Consider the following 21486-nt stretch of genomic DNA (forward strand, 5'->3'; position numbering starts at 1 on the left):
ACCAACCGTGGATGTAGAGCCCACAGATACAGAGGGCCAACTTAACAGTTCGAGATTCTGTCCTCCGCCCTTTTGTTCTTGCATGTATTCCTGGTCATCTCATTCCTGTGACTTCAGTGGTCACCTCCATGTTGATGATCCCCAGATCACTGTTTCTACTCCTGCCTTTCTCGAAGCAGCAGATATGGCCCAACTGAGTATCATGCTAGTCTTTGAAATGTTGCACGCCAAAACTGCACTTGGTATCCACTCGCTCTTCCTCTACTGCTACTCTGCTCCCTATATCCATTTCCCCATCTTTGTGATGACACCGTCATTATCCCCACACTCAGATATTTAAATACAAATAAATAGATCTTACAGCATTTCTCCTTTCCTTTTCATCTCTGCCACTAAACTACATACAAAGTTCATCTTTCTCTTTCATTACAAGGGAGCTTCAAAAAGTTCTTGGAGGGGCCAGTGCTGTGGTGTAGTGGGTAAAGCCACTGCCTGCAGTGCTGGCATCCCATATGGTTACCAGTTCAAGTCCAAGCTACTCCACTTCCAATCCAGCTCTCTGCTATGGCCTGGGAAAGCGGTAGAACATGCACCCACATGAAAGACCCAGAAGAAGCTCCTGGCTTAGGATCGGCACAGCTCTGGCTGTTGTGGCCATTTGGGGAGTAAACCAGCAGATGGAAGACCTCTCTCTGCCTCTCCTCTCTCTGTGTAACTCTGACTTTCAAATAAATAAATAAATCTTAAAAAAAAAAAAAGTTCTTGGAAAAGTGGAATTAAAAGATGTTCATTTTGTTGCAAAAATTTCTTTTTAAAACCATGATAGCTTTTTCATAATGTGAAGGGTCTTCCATAAGTTCATGGGAAATGTATATAATGAAAAAAAAAAAAACTATTCAGGGTCAATTTTTTCACACCAAGACGAACATCTTTTAATTCCATTTTTCTGCGGAGTTTTTGAGGTGCCCTCATATATTAATGGCCTTCCATCTGGTCTCCTCAACTTCGCTTTAATGTTTGTCATCATGGCCAGAACCATAATATAGTTCATTCTACTCCCTTCCTCAAAAACACTGGTGGCTGCCTCTGAGCTACTAAATAAAATCCAAACTCCCGATGCAGACATTGGACAACCTAAGTTCTCCTACTAGCGTCAGCTGTCATTGGTTCTCCTTATAGGCCTTGTGTTCCCATTGCATTTCTTAAATAAAGCACATTTAATTTTCAGATCTTTATTTTACATGTGTATAAAGGGGCTTCAAAAATTTCTTGGAAAATGGAATCCTCTAAGATATACAAAATTTCCATGAATGTATTTTTGTTTTCATTCTATTTTAATTGCAGAGAGATCTTCCATCTGTTGATTTATTCCCCATATGCCAGCAACACCCAGTACTGGGCCAGGCTGAAGCCAAGGGCCCCAGACTCAACTCAGGTCTCCCTGGTGGGTGGCAGGGATCCAAGTACTTGAGCTGTCATCTGTTACCTTCCAGGGTCTGCATATGCAGGAAGCTGGAGTCAGGCAGAGCAGAGCCTCCAACCCAGGCACTCTGGTTGTGGGTAGCCCAAGCAGAGTCTTAACTGCTGTGCCAAATGCCTACCCCCTAACCTTTTTGAAACACCCTCAGATTTTGCTACAGTTGAGAAAAGCCACTCTCCAGTCATCTTCAAGGCAAGTCTCTTCCCGTATCATCAGCAGTTCAGATATCACCTCTTCCACAAAGCACCCTTTGATCAAATATCGAGGAGAAACTGTTTAAAACTTAGGTTATTCTGGCCGGCGCCATGGCTCACTAGGCTAATCCTCTGCCTGCAGCACCAGCACCCTGGGTTCTAGTCCCAGTTGGGACGCTGGATTCTGTCCTGGCTGCTCCTCTTCCAGTCCAGCTCTCTGCTGTGGCCCGGGAAGGCAGTGGAGGATGGCCCAAGTGCTTGGGCCCTGCACCCACATGGGAGACCAGGAGGAAGCACCTGGCTCCTGGCTTTGAATCGGCGCAGCGCACCGGCCGTAGCAGCCATTTGGGGGGTGAACCAATGGTAAAGGAAGACCTTTCTCTCTGTCTCTCTCTCTCACTGTCTAACTCTGCCTGTCAAAAAACAAACAAACAAACAAAAACTTAGGTTATTCTGCCCCTGTTTAATTAGCTGTTAGATTTGTCTCCATTAAAAAAAAACTTTAAGAAAAATTTCCGAAGAGCAGAGTGTGAATTTTCTGTCTTCTACATTGCACTGTAGTATTCCTTGAAAGCTGTCAGTAACAGTTGCTAATAACCTGGAAATGTTTAATATTCCCCCCTTGCTCAAGTCACAGTGTTTCAAGCCAGTTTCCTATTGTAACTTGCAACATCACTAACTTAGAAAACGGTATGAAAATAGGCTTCAGATTTAAAGCTTTTATAGGCGCTTGCCAAATGTTTTAGAACGACCTCAGCTAAAACAGATGCTGAGGCTCACCTCCGACCTCCTGATGTTCTCCATGGTTTTGCCCTCAGCCACACTGATTTATCTACCTCATCCTGAGCTTCCCATGAACATCTTGTGTATTTTGTTCAGTTCTTTTAACACTGTATTAAGATGATCCATGTTGTTTCTCCCAGAAGAGGCAGTTTTATCCCTGGACAGAAATGTTTTCTTAATGATATTTATCTCTCTATAGATAGATAGATAAATATAATATAGGCATGATACCTAGTGCCTAGTTCAGTGAACAATGAGGGGATGAACTGACCTTTTTAACGTGATGTACCTAACTACTGTTTTCTTACAATGCAGGGTTTCTGACTTCAGGTAAGTAAACCTCTCTATAAGGTTAATATGGCAAAGCACATTAAACTGTATAGTCAAAGCATAACTAGATCACATTGCAGAAAAAATTTTCTCTCGGCTCACTTAGGAAATACAAAAAGGAGCCTTCTTCTGTATTCCGAACAGGAAGGCATTTAGAGAAGTGATTCTTCTCTGTAAAAAAGAAATGCAGGCGTGTGGCATTTTAAAATAACTTTTTAAAAATGCAAAGAGTGAAGGCACAGCATTTTTTATTACAACAGAGGACACAGCCTTGATAAAGATGTGTGTTTAAATGAGCATCTATAAAAGAGCTTGATCTGCCTGAATCTTTAATGTCATAGAGAGGTAGAACAATGTCAGTGTATCCCTACAAATTGCAGGAGTATGTTGCTGAATTAGAAAGCCAGTAAAATATTTTCACTGGCTAATGCTGCATAATTGCTCTTACTTATCATGGCATGTGATCTCATTAGACTTTGACTGAAGTATATGGGTATATGTGACATACCTGTGGAGAAATCATACACATTTTAACATGAATACTTTTTGGCTGAGCTGGGAAGAGGGTCCTGATTTCTAACCTAAGTAGAATAAATAAATTTTTTTCTGGTTTCTGCCTACTTTTCTTTATTTGGTTTTATTATCTAATCCATGGGAATAATTCTCTGGCAGTGCTGAGAAGTTCTACTAACTGAGGTGGTCTGGATGTTTTTATAGTCATTGCCATAGAAATAAAAGGGGCTATTTGCATCTTGTTTTCCTTCAGTGGAAGACAGGATTATGTGGGCTTATGTGCTTTAAGTGCATGCAATTATTTTCCCTAATAGCAGATTCCACAATGCTTTACTGCTTTTTTTTTTTTTTTTTTTTTTTTTAGCACACATTGAATGAGGACTTTTTTTTTTTTTGGACAAGGAAAGCGAGAGCCCCCATCTGGTGGTTCACTTTCTCAAATGCCAGAGAGCCAGGAATTCATTCCAGGTCTTCCATTTGGGTGATGGAGCTACAACTACTTGAACCATCACCTGCTGCCTCCCAGGGTGCACTTGAACAGAAAGCCAGAATAGAGAGCAGAGCTAGGACTCAAACCTAGGTACTCAAATATAGGATGTGAGCATCCCAGCCAGCAATTTAACAGCTACACCATATGCCCACCTCTTCTACTTTGATTGTGCTTAACCACAATCATAAATTTCATGAAATTGTCTTCTTTTTAAAATATTTATTTTGTTTATTTGAAAGGCAGAATGATGGAAAGGAGAACAACACAGAGAAAGAGAGATCTTCATCTACTGGTTCAGTCCTCAAATGGCTGCAACAACCAGGGTTGGACCAGGCCAAAGCCAGGAGCCATGAATTCCATCCTGGTCTCCCTCGTGGGCGGCAAGGGTGTAAGCACTTGGGCCATTTTCCATTGCTTTTCCAAGCATGTTACTAGGGAGCTGGATCAGAAGCAGAGCAGCCAGGAATTAAACTAAGCAGCTCTGAAATTTTCTTTAAAGAGTTATTTGGTTTTTTTTTAAGGTTTATTTATTTATTTGAAAGTCAGAGTTACACAGAAGGAGAGGCAGAGAGAGAGAGATCTTCCATCTGCTGGTTCACTCTCCAAATAGCTGCATCAGCCAGGACTGGGTCAGGCTGAATCCAAGAGCCAAAAACTTCATCTGGGTCTCACAGAGGTGCAGGGTCCCAAGCACTTGAACTGTCTTCCACTGCTTTCCCATTAGCAGGGAGCTGGATGGGAAGTGGAGCAGCTGGCACTCAAACCAGCGCCCATAAGGGATGCTAGCCTCACAGGCAGTGGCTTAACCTCCTATGCCTCAACTCCAGCCCAAAAACTAAACTTAACCTTTGCTTAGAAAACACTTTATTTATAGACAGAACTGAACAAAAACTCTAAATTGGCCTAAGTTTGTATTTAAAAGAATCATTAAAAACATCTTTGAACAGAAACATTATTTCCAGTAAAGATGTTGTTTAGGAATCACTTTTACTTATTCTAAAACTTACCTCCTAAATATCTTTTAAGCCACTGCTTAAGTGAATATTCTTTGCTAAACTAATGTGTCCTCTATGTTCTTAAAAGAAATGAAGTCACACTAAAGCACTCTGTAATTAAGGCTTTCCCTAGAGCCAGGCTATCGTGTTGTACTTTAGGTGAAATAAATGATATAGAAGAATCATCCAAGTGTTATTATTTCCTAATTTAAAATTGAGAAGTATCCTATTTTAAATAAGAATTTTTAGTTAATAAATGAAGATGACTTACCTTTTATCCACCTAGCTATGACACTTATAATCTGAAATTGAAAAAGGGGAAAGTAACTGTCACAATACCTTTGTGAAGGCATTTTGGGTTTCAGCTTATAAACACAGAAGAAAGTAGGCAATGAATGCCTTGATTATGCCCCAATATCCATGCAGTAATGTCTCAGCTGATCAAATAGTTGTAGAAAATGCTTGCAAGCTCAGCTATTTCCTCTTAAATTCCAGGTCCTGCAGTAGACTGGTGGGCACTTGGAGTGTGCTTGTTTGAATTTCTAACGGGCATTCCCCCTTTCAATGATGAAACACCACAACAAGTGTTCCAGAATATTCTGAAAAGAGGTGATTTCTTTTCTCCTGTTAAGATAGATCGGCCTCTCTGTAAATTTTGAACAGTGATTAGCAAACTTCTCTGCATTTTTGTATTTGTAGATATCCCTTGGCCAGAAGGTGAAGAGAAGTTATCTGAGAAGGCTCAAAGTGCAGTAGATATACTGTTAACCATTGACAATACAAAGAGAGCTGGAATGAAAGGTAAGGTTTTGTGTTCACAAAATCTGTTACCATTGATTGATGCAGGTGGTGCAAATACCTAACATAACAGGTTCCAGTATAATGGCACAGATAATCTGACTGCTAGATTGGTAAAAACATGCCTCATTTTATTTCTGATCTCTAGGTATGCACTGATACATTTCTTTTTGTTCTACATTAAAATTCATTACAATCAAGTTGCAATATTTATCACTGCATTTTACTCATCTCAAGGAAGTGTCTGAAAGAATCTTATCTTAGCAGTGTCAGGTTTTTTTAAAAGCCTATTAAAGTTAACCATCGACTAATACAGGAAATTGTCTTAGGAAGACCTTCTGTAATTCTTATTCCTTTGTTTCTGATACCATTATTTATTGGTGAGTGTATTGGATTATGGGTTGTCCGACAAAGGAGACAAACATGGTACATTATGAACCATTTGAGGGTTTTCGTAGGGGCTTTTATGCCAGCTCATTACTGTACAGCAGACAATGACTTATGTAATTAGTCTCAAGCTGAGTAAATATTTTATTATTAATAGGACTCTAGATATCAACCTGCCTTATTATACCACTGGTTGGAGAAAGAATTACATCAGAATGAAGAATATTGGGGCAAAAGTAATCAGCTTAAACAAAAGAAAAATAGAGGAAATGAATAATAGTCTAAGGCACCTTCAGCCATGGTCACAGCTGCAATAGTTTCTAAAAGTGAAACTTTCAGGCTGCAGCGATATTTTAATAATATATTGTACATTGGAAGTTTTATTTTAAAATAAAAGATTTATGTATTTATTTAAAAGGCAGTTAGAGAGGGATCTTCCATCCATGTTCACACCCCAGATAGCCACAATGGCCAGGTCTAGGCCAGGTCTAGGCCAGGTTGAAGCCAAGAGCTTCATCCAAGTCTCTCACATGTGCGGCAGGGCTGGGCCCAAGCACTTGCGCCTTCTGCTGCTGCTTCCCCAGACCATTCGCTGGATCAGAAGCAGAGCAGCCAGAACATGAACCAGGGCCTATAAGCGTTACGGGCATCATAGGTGATGGCTTTACTAACTTGCTACACCACAACTCCAGCCCCCTGGAAGTGTTTTATGTGCATTTAAAGAAGCAGAAAGCTCATAGCAGTGATTCTTCATCTGTGTTATCTGGATGTGATAGGAAGCTTTATGACTCTCAACTTTAAACATTTCCATTTAAACTGAACCCACAAAGGATTCTGAGTTTGTTAAAACAACTGGTTTTTAACTGAAGAATGCTCCTGTAATCTGCTTCACTGTGTAAATTGATCATTAAAGAAAGAAACAAAAATCTGTGGTGCTTTTCTTACGCCCCATTTACTTTCAGCAAATTACATTAATAGTAGTGGTTTTCTAAAGAAAGGTTTTTCAGCTTAGACACAACTGACACAGTTCCTTACTGTGGGGACTTTCTTGTACATTGTAGGATGTTTAACAGAATCCCTAGCCTCTACCTAGTAGATGTCCCCACAGTTGTGACAATCAAATGTGTCTCCAAATAATGCCAGATGCCCTCTAGGGGCAAAATCACATCCGTGACAACCACTGTCCTAGAGTAAATTTTGAAGTATCCATTGCTCAGTTACTTATTTTGAACATTAAGAGACAAATCGTCTAAATGTGAATTAGTTTTGCTATATTATCCCTCTTCATTACCATTCTTTTAGTGTTAGGGAAAACCAACTAATATATACGATTCCCCAACCCATCACCCCCAGTCCAGGTACATAATCCTTTCCTGCATAATCAACTTGAATATCTTCCTCAAATTTGGGTATTTTTTCTCCCCCAGAACTGTTCCCTGCCTTGTACTTTTTTGCCAACATCTTCATTACTGCCTCAAGAACTGAAGGATTGGAGTGGGCATTTGGCCTAAAGGGTAAAGATTAGTTGTGAAGATACTCATGTTGCAGATTCGATTATCTTGGGTTCAGTTCCTGGCTTTGACCTCTGACTCCAGCTGCATATCTAGAGAGGCAGGAGGTGATGGCTCAAGTGATTGAATGCCTGCCACCCACATGGGATACCTGGATTGAGTGCCTGGCTCCCAGCTTCAGCCCAGCCCAGCCCAGCCCTGGCCATTGCAACCATCTGGGGAGTGAACAGCAGATAGGAGTTCTCTCTCTTTGCCTCTCAAAAAAGAAAAAAAATAAATAAAGGAGTTAAGAAAGTGAAGAGTTGAGAAGTAGTATGTGTCTAGCAAGCAAATGTCACAGTGTCGTCAGACAAGCATATTTCTATTTTAGTAGGTACAAGGAAATAGGAAGGGTTACAGGTAACAAAAAGGTAGTTAAACAAGTAAGCAAAGCTTGACATCTTGAAAGTAGAGCAGTGCTGTGATATAGATTATGTGTATAGCCATACTTCTAGTTAGTCACTATGCTGTAAAGTTGCAAGTCAACAAAATCAAGGGCATCAAAGAACCATGAAGAGAATGTGTTAGAAGTGTCATCCATGTGTATATTGAAATCTCTATGAGGAAGGTGAAGGGAGGAGCAAAGGGGAGAAAGTAAGGAAGTGGAGGGTAAGCTTCATGCTCAGGTTATCCAGGGCAATAAACAGTGCTAAAGATTGCACAGGTAGTAAGAATTGGAAAGAACTATAGCATTAGTTATGCAAGATCCAGTGGTATGGGAGACTGTCAGGGAGCAAGAAGAAGGCTAACCTTTCAGTTCTCTCAAGTCATGCATCGTGTGAGAAGATGCAGCAGTGTGAAAGGTAGGTTTCAGTTAGGACAAATCAGCCATTCACTTGGGACAAATACAAACCAGTCACCAGTCATGCCAAGTGTTGTATAAAAGGACACAGGGTGGACCTTTGTGGAAGTATGTGGCCTAGTAGACAGGTAGACATTAATCAAACATCTGTGAGACTGGGATAATAAAGCAGGGCAAGATATAAGGGTGCTTCAAAAAGTTTGTAGAAAACGGCATTAAAAGGGGTGGGCATTTAGCCTAGTAGTTAAGACACCTGAATTCCACATTGGAGTGCCTGGGTTTCTTTCCCAGCTCTGGCTCTTGACCCCAGCTTCCTGCTAATGCAGACTGATGGGAGTGGTGATGGCACAAGTAATTGGATTCCTGCCATCCTGATGGGAGACCTTGGTTGGTTTGCTGCCTCCCAGGTTCATCCCAGCCCAAGCCATTGAGAGCAGTTAGGAAGTGAACCAGTGGATGGAAGTGCACTCTGGCTCTCTGCCTCTCAAATAACTAAATAAATTTTCTTTTAAAAAGGCAGACTTACTTTGGTGCAAAAGATTTTGAATTCCATGCATAGTTTTTTTCATAATACATATTTTCCATGACCCCTTGTATGCACAGATTTTAATTTTTTTGCACCTAAAGAAACTTATCTTTTAATTCTATTTTTCCACAACCTTTTTGAGGTACCCTGGAATATTTGAGGCATTCTCTGTAAAGCAGTACTTACCTAGGTAATGGTGTCATAATATTCTGTTTTATTTTAAATTTTTCCCAAGAGCTGAGACTTCATCCTCTCTTCAGCGATGTGGACTGGGAAAATCTTCAGCATCAAACTATGCCTTTCATCCCCCAACCAGATGGCGAAACAGATACATCTTATTTTGAAGCCAGGAATAATGCTCAGCACCTGACTGTATCTGGATTTAGTCTATAGCACATTCACTCTCCTAAGGCTAACCTGTGTTATAGAAGCAGCTCGCATAGTTATATACTCCTTAATACTAGGCTGATCGACATGTGGGAAAAAAGTCATTACGTTACCTGGGTCAGTGACCTTTAAATGTATGTTACAGCTTTCACAAGAGTTAAAAAACTAAGGAATATAATCTGTAATTTATCTCGATCTCAGAACTGTATATAAATCTTTAAAACTTTCTTCATCTTATTTATTTTGTTGACTGCACTTTACGAAAAGCACCAATAAAATTAGAATGACACTACCATGGTATAGAGAAAGTCATAAATTCGATTTTCTTTCTCTTTAGCTGATGCTTTCAGTCCTCCATTCAGCTTTATGTTAAAATAATGGAGGAAAAATCATAATTTCATTTGAAAGCAACTTATTGCACATGGTTGCCTGCAAATGTTTGGTCTCCAGGGCAATTATTTAAAGGCCATATTTGAGACCTCAAATGCAGCTGTAAATTCCTTTGTGCTGCAGCCTAACTCCTTTAGAGAATGAGGAATGAGCAAGGCTAATGTCTTCGTTTACCTTACTACATTTTTGCTGCCTTGACTGATTTTTAGTGCTTCCTCTACAATGTGTGTTTAAAATAGCACTAAAAGGGTTAGGTGTGACATACTGTAGCTTGCTCAACATGCATAGAAAATTAGATACTTCTTATAGTTGTTTGTTTAAAATGTACACTATCAGGGGCAGAATATCTTTAAAAATTTTATTTTGCTTAATAGGTAGAGTGAGTGTGAATATCATTCTGTTAAGATACAGACAGACAGACACACAGGTCATACCCTAGATTCATGGAGAATTTAATTAAAAAGAACAAATCTAATTGCACTTTAGGAAAGTTTTTTGCTAATGGTGTCATCTATTAAATACTATTGTTTCTTTTGCACATTGGCTTTTGTGTTTTTACTTTCCATTACCGTTCCGGTCAGAGCACTGCCATAATGTAGTTGACAAGGATAATACAAGTATAACACCGTTACAGTGAAAGACACACCATTATAGCCTGTGCTATGTAACTGAACCCATGGGTCAAGTTTCACTGAGCTTGTTTCAGTAATAACTCCTTAGATTTAATGCTCATAATAGTCACTCCTTCTGATAGTGTTGAAAATACAGATGTTAAAACTTCATTTAATATGAATTATAGCTTTCCCTTGAATTCACGGAAGCCTAGAATTTTCTGTTGTATTTCCAAGCAGTAGAAAGAAAAAGGGCTTTGGAGTCCCACACAAATGTTCAAACCACTGCTCTGCTGCATTAAAAAGCCCTGTGGGTGAGTTTACCTCTGAGCACCTGATGGCGCACCTGTAAATTGGTTATTAATAATGGTTACTCAGGAGAGTTCGAATGAGTGAAGCCAGATTAATGGATAAACCAGTTTGGTTGCTGCCTAGGCTATCCATCTCATCAGGGCCATAAAACATTACTGAGTAATCAGGGAAATGTGCCGTGAGCCTATTTCCAATGCAGAAAACTGTTCCTGCATGGAAAGTTATAAGCAGTTTGCTATTATAGACCTAGCACATGTAACTACAGTCACTTGAAAGTGTGCCACCAGGTAAGGCATGTTCTAATGGTATTTACTGGGAACAAGAGATTCACTTTCTAAATTTACCCCTGTTAAGATGTAGGTTCAGACACTTGCTAAGGAAAATCCTTGAGAAAGAACAAGAACAATGAGGAAATGGAAGTGGTTTTTGACAGTTGTGTGTGTGTGTGTGTGTATGCACTTGTGTATACAGGCCTTTAAAGACCATTGACTGCTACCAATAGAAACCTATGGATCTTTGGCCATGAAGGAAATCAATGTGTCATCCCAGAATATACCTCTTTTACCTAAGAAGTTGTTTCTGTGCTAACAACCAGTGGAGCATAGCTGTCTCCTTATCCTGCTTTTCTTTAGAATACAGCATTTATATCCTAAAGGCAGGACATAAATTCTTTTCTGGAGACAGCTCGAGAGTCCTAGCCCAAAGATAGCCCTAGAGGAATCTGTGAACCTTACTTCATTGGTTTTCCTCCTGTGCTAGTTCCCTGCCTAACATTTCCTACCTCTCAAAGCTTAAAATCATTTGTCTTTGTCCTGTCATTTTTCTCCAGATTTATTGTCCTGTGTGGAAGTTTCTGTATGCACCAGAGTTCTAAGCCTCTGCTTTGGGTGGTTTTTGCTGAGGTTCCTTGCACTATGTGCCCCCGTACATTAGCCTACTAGTCAATCTATTGTTATGGGGGGCCATCCCAACTAAGAAATCATGAGAGTTCATAAAAAATTGTATTTCCTCCTCCATAGCAGCCATATACAGTTCTTGTCCATGGGAAATAACTCTCCCCACCCCTACTAAATGTTAAATACAGAAAATATTTTTTCCAAAAAGCTACCAATGTACCTTATATTTGAATTAATTGCAGGTTTGAAAGATGGTAATTAGGAGAAACCGTATCATTATGCTCAAAACATCTAGAAGGACATTGAGGTCCAATAATTTTTCCATTGGCCAGGAAAAAATTATTTTTAGCCAATTACAAACCTGCTCAGAACCCAGAAAACTGTATAAACTTTTTCTGTTTATACCAGATTTTTCCATTAATAACAGCCCAACCATGGATGGGTTATTCTTTTAACCATGTGAGAAATGGATGGGCAGTAATTGAAGGAAGGAGAGTGTGTTATGAAAGCTATTGCACCAACCTTCCTGGATTCAAGAAACAGTCCAGGGACAGACTCAGCAGGACTTGCTAATGAATGGAATGAGGAGCATGCGAGGATGGGAGAACCAAGTTTAACACCTAATTTCTGGCCTAAGCAACTGTATCGTTGTGGTGTATGCCCTGAAACGGAACGATGGACAGGGTGGGTAGGCATACCAAGACTGAAATGTCTGTGAGACACCCAAATAAAGAACTCAAAAAACCAATTGGAGAGTTCATAAAAATGGTGTATCTTCAAATTCTTTTGCATCTCCATAAAATACGGAGTCTAATTCTCCTCCCTTGAATATGGGCCAGTCTGAGTGACTTCTTTCTAATGAAGAAAGTGGTAGAAATAACTCAGCATAATACAGCTTTCTACTTCTTCTTGAGACATGCATCTCGGGAGCCTGAGTTGCAGTCCTGAAGCCGCTGTGCTGGAAAAACCACATGGAGACGCCACATGAGAACAGATGTCCAGAGGCCTCCAACTATGCCAGCCTCCAGCTGTCTTGTGTTATCACAGAAGCAACCACCAGATGAGTGAGCATGAGTTCAGGTGACTTGTGAGGCCCTCAGTCCATGAGTACAATAAAAGCTATTGCAGCAGCCCACTGAATTTAAGATACAGAGTAGACTGAACAGGACTTGCTAATGAATGGGATGAAGCAAATGAGAACTGGAGGAGCCAGGTGTGACACCTAATTTCTGACCTGAGCAACTGGGCTACTTTCTGCCACAAAGCTTTGGTGTAACTGGTTATCCAACCATAGTAACTAGAGCAATCACAAGTCTAAAGAGAATAGGAAAAGAAAAGACGAAAGACTTCAGAAAACTAAATCACTGGTGAGTCATGAAGAAAAGTCAATTATTGACAGAACTTACACTATGAAAATCCTCTTAAAAGGCTTGAGAGTTGGCACTAGAGACATCTCTAAGGATAGAAGGGAGAAGTTAAAATAATTAGTTTGATTGCATTTAAGAAGCAGACTACTAGATCCACTTTTCCTCTGAATACCCCTGCCTGATCCTTGCCAAATGTAGCCCCCACCCCATATAGCGTCAACATGAGGGATGCCAGGGACAGGTGCAGGCAGAAGATCGTCTGCCCATTCCAGATCCGCTTCACCCTTCTCAAGCCTTGGGAATCTGATCTGAGTGGATGTCAACACACTTCTCGTCTTCTCAATTTCAGATTGGCCGGTGGGGGGAGGGAGAGTATTGGGATATCAGTGATAAATCCAGTAAGATAGAAGTGAGGTAGGAATGTTGATTCCCACATTTTCTTCCCTGTGGGTCCTGATCGGCTGATAGAAGATGTCAGCTCCTAGGTGGCCCTCTTCAGGCCCCATCTGTCTCTGTACCTACTACTGCTCATTCCTCTCAAAATAAGACCTGAGTAGGTGGCAACAGAGTTTCTGTTACTACCTCCCCAGGTATTTGTTATGGGCTGAAATGTGCCCCCCACCAAAACACATGTAGAAGTTCTAACCCCCAGTACCTCAAAATGTAGCTGAATTTGGAGATTAGGGTGTTAGAAGTGGTGACTGAATTAAAATGGGATCACTGGGGTGGGCCCTAGTCCAACATGATTGACACCTGTATTAGATTATAGTCTACAGGTGCCCACACACACACAGGGAAGCCCATCTGAGGACACAGGGAAAAGACCATCATATCTACAAGCCAGGAGAGAGGCCTCAGAAGTTATCAGCCATGTTGATAATTTGATTTCAAGTCTAGACTTGGGCCCGGCACTGTGGCACAGTGGGTGAAAGCCCCAGACAGCAGCATTCGAGTCTTGGCTACTCCACTTCTGATCCAGCTCTCTGCTATGGCCTGGGAAAGCAGTACAAGATGGCCCAAGCCCTTGAGCCCCTGCATCTGCACGGGAGACCTGCAAAAAGCTCATGGCTCCTGACTTTGGATCTAGACTCCACAACTATGAGAAAATGAATTTCTGTTAAGCTGCCTAGTCTATGGTACTTTATTACAGGAGTCCCCAAAAAGTAATATTTATAGTACAAAACTATTCCTTATGGTTCCCTTGCACCCTACCCATCCCTTCATAAATAGAGACCCTTACCACACTCTTCAAAGTATCCAAATAAAGTTGTCACCTCAGTAATACTGAAAATGGGCCTTAAATACCTTTTAAGGGCCTTATTATATGCACTCCAAATGCTAAGACATCCAGTTTTCCACCCACAATCCTGTCAGCTCCCAGAATGTTGACAGCAAAAAATAAACTCTAGGCAAGAGACTGGTAGTCCCAAGAATTTCATCACTCTGGTACTTTAAAATTTGAGAGGCAGAGAATCAGAGAAAAAAAGACGAGAGCTCCTATCCATTGGTTCACTCCGCAGTTGCCCTCAACAGCTGGGACTGGGCCAGCCCAAAAGATGGGAACTCCAATCAGGTCTCACATGGGTGGCAGCAACCCACTCAAGCCATTATCTGCAGCCTCTTGGGGTTTGTATTAGCAGGAAGCTACAAACGAGCAGAGCTGGCACACAAAACCAGGCCCTCCAATATGAGATGTGGGTGCCCCAACTGACTGCTTAACCATCAGGCCAAGTTCCAACCCCAGACTTTAGGGTTTAAACATCTGCATGAGTTTAGGGAGGCAAATCTTACTCAAACTGGAATGCAGCACGCCCCACTCATATCTTAAATGATCCAAATAAGTAGCATCACATTTATCACTATGTAGGAGTTACAAGTTACAGATGTATATTAAAAACAAAACCCATTTCCTAAGACCAACGATATATATTTAAGATGGCTGAATAAAGATTCAGTGGCTGTGGGGAGCTATTTATTTGGTATAAAAATTGAAACCTGGAGTGGGCATTCAGCCTAGTGGTTGAGATGCCCACATCCTACATCAGTTACCTGACCTCAGTTCCTGCCTGACTGCCCCCCCCCCGACCCCCGCACACGATTACAGCTTCCTACAAATGCAGCCCGGAGAGGTAGTGGGATGGCTCAAATAACTGCACTCCTGACACCCACTGTGAGAGACCTGGTTCTAGTCCTAGCCTAGCTCTTGCAGTTGTAGGCATTTGAAGAGTGAACCAGTGGATGAACGTTTACTGTATGTATCTCTCTGCCTCTCAAATAAATAAAAAAAATACTTGAAATGGAGATTTTGATTGGATCACTAATAGTCTAAACCAGATAACTAATTAATATAAATTCATCCATTTCTGAATTTTGTCAAATTATATGTTAATAACATGGCTTCTTTTGAAAAGGTCATGGTTATTTTAGATAAATTCCCACTATTTATTCTCATTTAATCTTTAGTACATAATCAATGAACTAAAAGTAACAATAAATACCATTTTATTTCTCATTAACCTTTTATTTTTAACTTATTTTTACAATAAACAGAAAAGAAGTTGGTCATTAAAAAAATACCATAGCTGTCCAATTTAAATGTAAAATGAGGTTGTCATTAAACAAAGCAGAAACACTATACCCGATAATTACATCTTTACTTTTATATACAAGAACTGTGTGCAAAGTGTTTTTCAAACTATAAAATAAGACTTTGGAACAAGATACAAATGGTTAACCCTAGGAGTTAGTTACCCCTGCCTGCTTGTAATGAATCACAACTGCTTACATTCTTAATTGCATTTTGTTTACTTAAATACTAAAAGAAAAGCTACCACTTTCTAATACCAAATTGGTATCTAGCTTTTGAAAATAATCCCTGATCCAAAGTTCTAAATTTTACTTTTACATATAATTCAATTGCTTGCTTCATTTTTTTTTTTTTTTTGGAATAAGTAGAGGGCAGGTTTTTAAAAGCAAATATCAGTAGATCCCTTTAGACAAACATATTTTAATCAAGCTGAGATTTAAAAATAACCACCAAGTCACATGAAAGAAAAAGAACTTGGGCAAAGCAAACTGTATCATACCTTCTCTTCAAGCACACACAGAGGCAGCCTGTGTGCTGGAGATGGATTTTTTCCCTCTCACTCAGAACTCTGACTACATGATGCCAAACCCAACACCATACAAACCGAGATTGCTTAACAATTATTTACAACAAAGCCTTTGAATCCAGGAAATCGTTAAAGCACAAGGTACATCTAAGTGAGCAGGAAGTTTTGAAAGGTAAACAGGAAGAAATGACTTTCTAAACAAAGTCTTCAAGAACCTAAATTAGGTATTTGGTCTAAATGTGGGAGATGAGCAGAGACCTACATTTCCATTAGTTGGGCATGCCTTATTCCCTTGGAAACATGCAGCCTGTTAGCTTGCAAAGCCTTCCAATACCCCTGTGAAGCAGGTACATGTGAAATATTATACCCCGAAGGAAAATCTGAGGCACTAAGAGGTTAAGAGTCCAGTCCATATAGTTCGCCAGTTGCAGAAAAGTGATTTTCATGTGTCTCCTTTTTAACCTTTGTAAAAACAGTATAAATAAGTTTTCATTTTGTATTTTAAAGCACCCTATGAAGCAGACACTAGATATCAGTGAAAGAAACATGATTAGAAAGTAATAAATGCATATGAATAAAAATCTTACTCATCATCTGCAGGCATAGAACCCACCGTGAAGCCTCCAGGAAGCCCAGGCTTCATCATTTCCATCAGCAGGTTGTGTCTCTTTGAATCCATTGTAAAAGTTAAGTCTAATACATGAGACTCTACTCCTCTTTGTAATAATTAACAAATAAAGAACACCAAACTCGGAATTGTGAATGCCCAAGATAGATCAAGGACAGCCCGCAAAATGAATGTGAAGATTCTCCCAGCAATTCTTTACTACATGGCAGGGCAATTAAGTGACTAAGATACAAAGTGATTTAATCTCACTTGAAATTCACGCCTGGTTTGCATTCCTTCTTATATATTTAACTTAGAAAATTAAAAATATCCATTTATAAATCTGTTCTCATCACAACTATACCTTGGAAAAGCAGCTTATATTTCTCTATGGGAGATAATCAGGTAAACATGTTACCAAACAATAATTAATAATTTAATGTCCTTCAAGTTCAAGTGCAGGGCAAATCTATCTATATATGCTACTTACAACCTAGTAGAGATTGATTATTCAAGTATCAGCAATGTTAGTCCTTAAAACATTATCATTTGTGTAGTGCAAAAAATATATATATATGTACACAAACCAAACTACTGGACAACAAAAAGAAATGTAATCATTACAACTAGATTTTCTTGTGAACTCCACAATCCATTTCATTCTCAGGTGATCCAGGCCCAGCAGTCTTCTTGGGTAAGACACCACTTTCTTCAATTCAGTTTTCTTTAAAAAGAGAGTAAAAAATAATTTTCTGTCATTATAAGAGAGCAACCTGAATATGAAACACATCCAAGGAATTCTCACATTCAAATTCAAGAGGAACAGCCGGCGCCGCAGCTCACTAGGCTAATCCTCCACCTTGCGGCGCCGGCACACCAGGTTCTAGTCCCGGTCGGGGCGCCAGATTCTGTCCCGGTTGCCCCTCTTCCAGGCCAGCTCTCTGCTATGGCCCGGGAGTACAGTGGAGGATGGCCCAAGTACTTGGGCCCTGCACCCCATGGGAGACCAGGAGAAGCACCTGGCTCCTGCCTTCGGATCAGCGCAATGTGCCAAAGGCAAAAAAAAAAAAAAAAAGGAAGACCTTTCTCTCTCTCTCTCTCTATCCACTCTGCCTGTCAAAAAAAAAAAAAAAAAAAAAAAAAAATTCAGGAGAAAGCCACACAATGACAAATGGTCCTCATGAAATTATTTTATGTTGGGGTTAGCGCTGTGGCGCAGCTGGTTGAAGCCCTGGCCTGAAGCGCCAGCATCCCATTAGGGCGCCAGTTCAAGTCCCGGCTGCTCCCCTTCCAATCCAGCTCTCTGCTGTGGCCTAGGAAAGCAGTGGAGGATGGCCCAAGTCCTTGGGCCCTGCACCCACGTGGGAGATCTGGAAGAAGCTCCTGGCTCCTGGCTTCAGATAGGCGCAGCTCTGGCCATTGCGGCCATTTGGGGAATGAACCAGCAGCAGAGGACCTCTCTCTCTCTCTGCCTCTCCTCTCTCTCTGTATAACTCTGACTTTCAAATAAATAAACCTTAAAGAAAAAGAAACATTAAAAAAAAGAAATTATTTTATGTTAGATAGCCCAATAGAAAAGATCAACTGCAGGGATTGAAATTACCAAGCAATTTAATAATTTAAATAATCATTTCTCCTCTCTTACCTTCTAGATTATTTTCTATGATTAAGATTTTGGGAGGCCAGCATCTGGCATAACAGTTTAGTAAGATGTAGTATGGGATGCGCATATGCCATATCAGAGCACCTGGCCTCAGGCCCTGCTCTGTTCCTATTCTTACTTCCCTCTACTGTGTCTCCTGGGAGCAGCAGGTGATGGCTAAAACTTGGGTCCTTGCCACCCACATGGGTGAGCAGGATTGAACTCCAGTTTCTTTTTTTTTTTTTTTTTTTTTTTTTGGACAGGCAGAGTGGACAGTGAGAGAGAGAGGCAGAGAGAAAGGTCTTCCTTTGCCGTTGGTTCACCCTCCAATGGCCGCCGCGGAAGAGGGGCAACCGGGACAGAATCCGGCGCCCCGACCGGGACTAGAACCCGGTGTGCCGGCGCCGCTAGGCGGAGGATTAGCCTAGTGAGCCGCGGCGCCGGCCTTCCAGTTTCTTGGGTTTGGACTGGCCCAACCCTAACTGTTGCAGCCATTTGGGGAGTGAACCAGTGTTTGGGAGTTCTCTGTGTGTCTACCTTTCAAATAAATAAATGAATAAATCTTTTTTAAAAATACTTATGGCTAGTCCTTTCTTGGGGCCCTCCCTCCCCCTGCTACTGTGGCAGGAGGTTTTTGTTTTATTTTGTTTTTCAAGATTTATTTTAGGGGCTGGCGCTGTGGTGTAGTGGGCTAAAGCTTCTGCCTGTGGTGCCAGCATCCCATATGGGTACCGGTTCAAGTCCTGGCTGCTATACTTCCAATCCCATTCCCTGCTAACGGCCTGGGAAAGCAGCAGCAGATGATCCAAGTGCTTGGGTCCCTGGACCCATATGGGTCTGTAACTCTACCTCTCAAAATAAATAAAATATTTAAAAAATAAAAAAATATTTTATATAAAAAAGACTAAAAGGAATTACTCATTTTTCAAATTTTATCAAATGTTTTAGCTTTGTGAAACAAAAAGCTTAGTAGACATCTAAGGGGTTCCCAGGTTACAAAATGGACTATTTAATCAACCCATACTATGTATCTACGACATTCCAGGCACTGTGCCAAGCACCAGGGATTCAAAGATAAATGAAGCAGTTCTCAGACTCCAGAAGACCTCAGTTTGGGTGCCAGGGGAGAGGGAGTCTCATAAACTGAAAGCTTAGATCCATAATAAGGTTTTCATGACAGCAGAATGAATGAGCTTCCAGGAAGGGGCAGGCTCGTTAGCTCAAGATAATGCAATCACACAGGACCGATTCTGCGAAAGGTTCCGCTGCAGTAAAGGCTCCAAGGCCTCCCCAGCACTCGGGACGCCAAAATGCCTGCCACTCATTAGTCAGCGCTCGCGGTAGCAATGCTCTGAGGCAACCCCCCTGGCAGGAGTGACGTTACATAATCAGATCCTTCCTTATCCCCTGCAGAAATCCTCTTGTGTACACCTCCTTGGCAGGAGTGACATTTTAGATAATCAGATCAACTGCACAGAAGGAGATCTGGCAGCAAGAAGGAGATCTGGCCCCTGGAGGAAGGGAATTAAAATGGTTAACAAAGACAAGACAGACGTGGGTGGTTCTACAGACAACCTGCCAGGAGTGAGCTTTTATCAGAAATGCTAGCTGTGGGGTACCTGAACAGTCTGCAGCACATATCAAATTTCCTGTGAAGCAGATCGCTGTATAAGGTCCCTGCACATTTTAAAGGGCAGACAACTTGGCCTCTGATTCTAAGAGAATAAAAGTAAATCACTGTCTTCAGAACTTCAGGATTTTTTTTCCAGGTTCTTAAAGAGATCTTTCTCCACTTTTTTTCCCTTTTTTTTTTTTCCAATTAATTGGCAAACAGAAGGGAGGGTGCTGTATGATAAGTCACAGAAAAGGACAGGAATAAGTTCTGTCTGCTCCCTTACGCAGCTGAACTCTGCTCGGAGACACCACTAAGACTGGTTCGTGTCCTCAGACCCCTGGTCTGACTTCTGTCAGCACCATCTGCGCCCCGGGGTGAACAGAGACCATTCCTCCCGAGAGCCCCTCCAGTCTCAGTCAGTTTCTATTGATTATCTGTGGAAATCTGAAAGCTCAGTGTCCCCACGGAAACTACATCACAGCAAATTTAGGAGTCTAGATAGTCTGATAAAGAAAAGTGGTTACCTCCAAGGTAAACACTTTCAAAAGAGCAGTCCTTTGTATAAAAAAGAACAGTCATTTATATTTTCTTTTTTTTTTATTTCACAGAGTTATAGACAGTAAGAGAGAGACAGAGAGAAAGGTCTTCTTTCCGTTGGTTCACTCCCCAAATGGCCGCTACGGCAGGCGCTGCGCCGATCCGAAGCCAGGAGCCAGGTGCCTCCTCCTGGTCTCCCATGCGGGTGCAGGGGCCCAAGCACTTGGACCATCCTCCACTGCACTCCCGGGCCACAGCAGAGAGCTGGGCTGGACAAGAAGCAACCAGAACTAGAACTCGGTGCCCATATGGGATGCCGGCTTTGCCCAAGTCCTTTGTATTTAACAGCCCTCCTTTCCTTATTTAACGTGTGTGTGTGTGTGTGTGTGTATGAGAGAGAGAGAGAGAGAGAGAGAGAGAGAGAGAGAGAGAGGAAAGATAAAACTCTTATCTTCTTCACTCCACAAATGCCTGCAACAGCCAGGATTGGGCCAGGCCAAAGCCATGAACCAGGTACTCAATCTGGGTCACCATATCAAATAAGGCTGTATCTTTAGCTCCAGTTAATCTGTCATATAAATAAGGAATAAAATATAAAAACTTTAGGCATCATCAAAATGCAGCTGCCTGGTACCAAATAATTTGTAAGGATTAAGCACTTAACATACAGTGAAAGAACTGGTAAGGATTCAACAACAAGGTAGAAAATGAAATTAGCAGTTTCTCTACTCAGAGACATCTGCTAACAACTAAAAAGGAATACTTAGGAAAAAACCTTATACCATACCAGTATGGAACACCTGTGGTGTATAGCAGGTAAAGCTGCCACCTGCAGTGCTGGCATCCCATACAGGCGCCAGTTCAAGTCTTGGCTGCTCTGCTTCGGATCCAGCTCTTGGCTATGGCTTAGGAAAGCAGCAGAGGATGGTCCAGGTACATGGGCCCCTGCACCCACCTGGGAGACCTGGAAGAAGCTCCTGGCTCCTGGCTTCAGATTAGCCCAGCTCCAGCCATCGCGGCCACTGGGGACTGAACCAGCAGATCAAAGACCTCTCTCTGTTTCTCTGCCTCTGCCTCTCTGTAACTCTGCCTTTCAAATAAATAAATAAATCCTTAAAAAATTATTCATCTACTATCATAGGTATTTCAGACTACCTACTG

At 41.2% G+C, this 21486-nt stretch overlaps 2 protein-coding genes across 23 annotated transcripts in view; one reads left to right on the top strand and one right to left on the bottom strand.

The window, feature by feature from the left end:
- Positions 1–10163, top strand: part of MASTL (microtubule associated serine/threonine kinase like) — a 32943-nt gene extending 22780 nt beyond the window's left edge. Inside the window, exons 10-14 of one of the 4 annotated variants that reach the window (XM_051820966.3) lie at positions 2773–2787; positions 5281–5394; positions 5485–5586; positions 7398–7484; positions 9084–10163. In XM_051820966.3, the coding sequence (XP_051676926.3) occupies positions 2773–2787; positions 5281–5394; positions 5485–5586; positions 7398–7484; positions 9084–9241 (476 nt within the window). In that variant the 3' untranslated portion in view covers positions 9242–10163. The remainder of the gene's footprint in view (positions 1–2772; positions 2788–5280; positions 5395–5484; positions 5587–7397; positions 7485–9083) is intronic. The other 3 variants (XM_008268000.5, XM_070056099.2, XM_002717280.6) reach the window with 3 other exon arrangements.
- Positions 10164–15311: 5148 nt separating this feature from the next.
- ACBD5 (acyl-CoA binding domain containing 5) overlaps positions 15312–21486 on the bottom strand; it is a 56923-nt gene continuing 50748 nt past the window's right edge. For 12 of the 19 annotated variants that reach the window (XM_089311899.1, XM_051820976.3, XM_070056104.2 and 9 more), the window contains 2 exons: positions 21281–21415; positions 15312–17255 (listed from right to left, as the gene is read on the bottom strand). In XM_089311899.1, the coding sequence (XP_089168025.1) occupies positions 21316–21415 (100 nt within the window). In that variant the 3' untranslated portion in view covers positions 15312–17255; positions 21281–21315. The remainder of the gene's footprint in view (positions 17256–21280; positions 21416–21486) is intronic. The other 7 variants (XM_070056111.2, XM_070056109.2, XM_070056106.2 and 4 more) reach the window with 1 other exon arrangement.

This window comes from Oryctolagus cuniculus, chromosome 13, assembly GCF_051225735.1.
Source record: "Oryctolagus cuniculus isolate XC-2025 breed Fujian yellow rabbit chromosome 13, ASM5122573v1, whole genome shotgun sequence".
In the NCBI taxonomy this organism is placed as follows: domain Eukaryota; kingdom Metazoa; phylum Chordata; class Mammalia; order Lagomorpha; family Leporidae; genus Oryctolagus; species Oryctolagus cuniculus.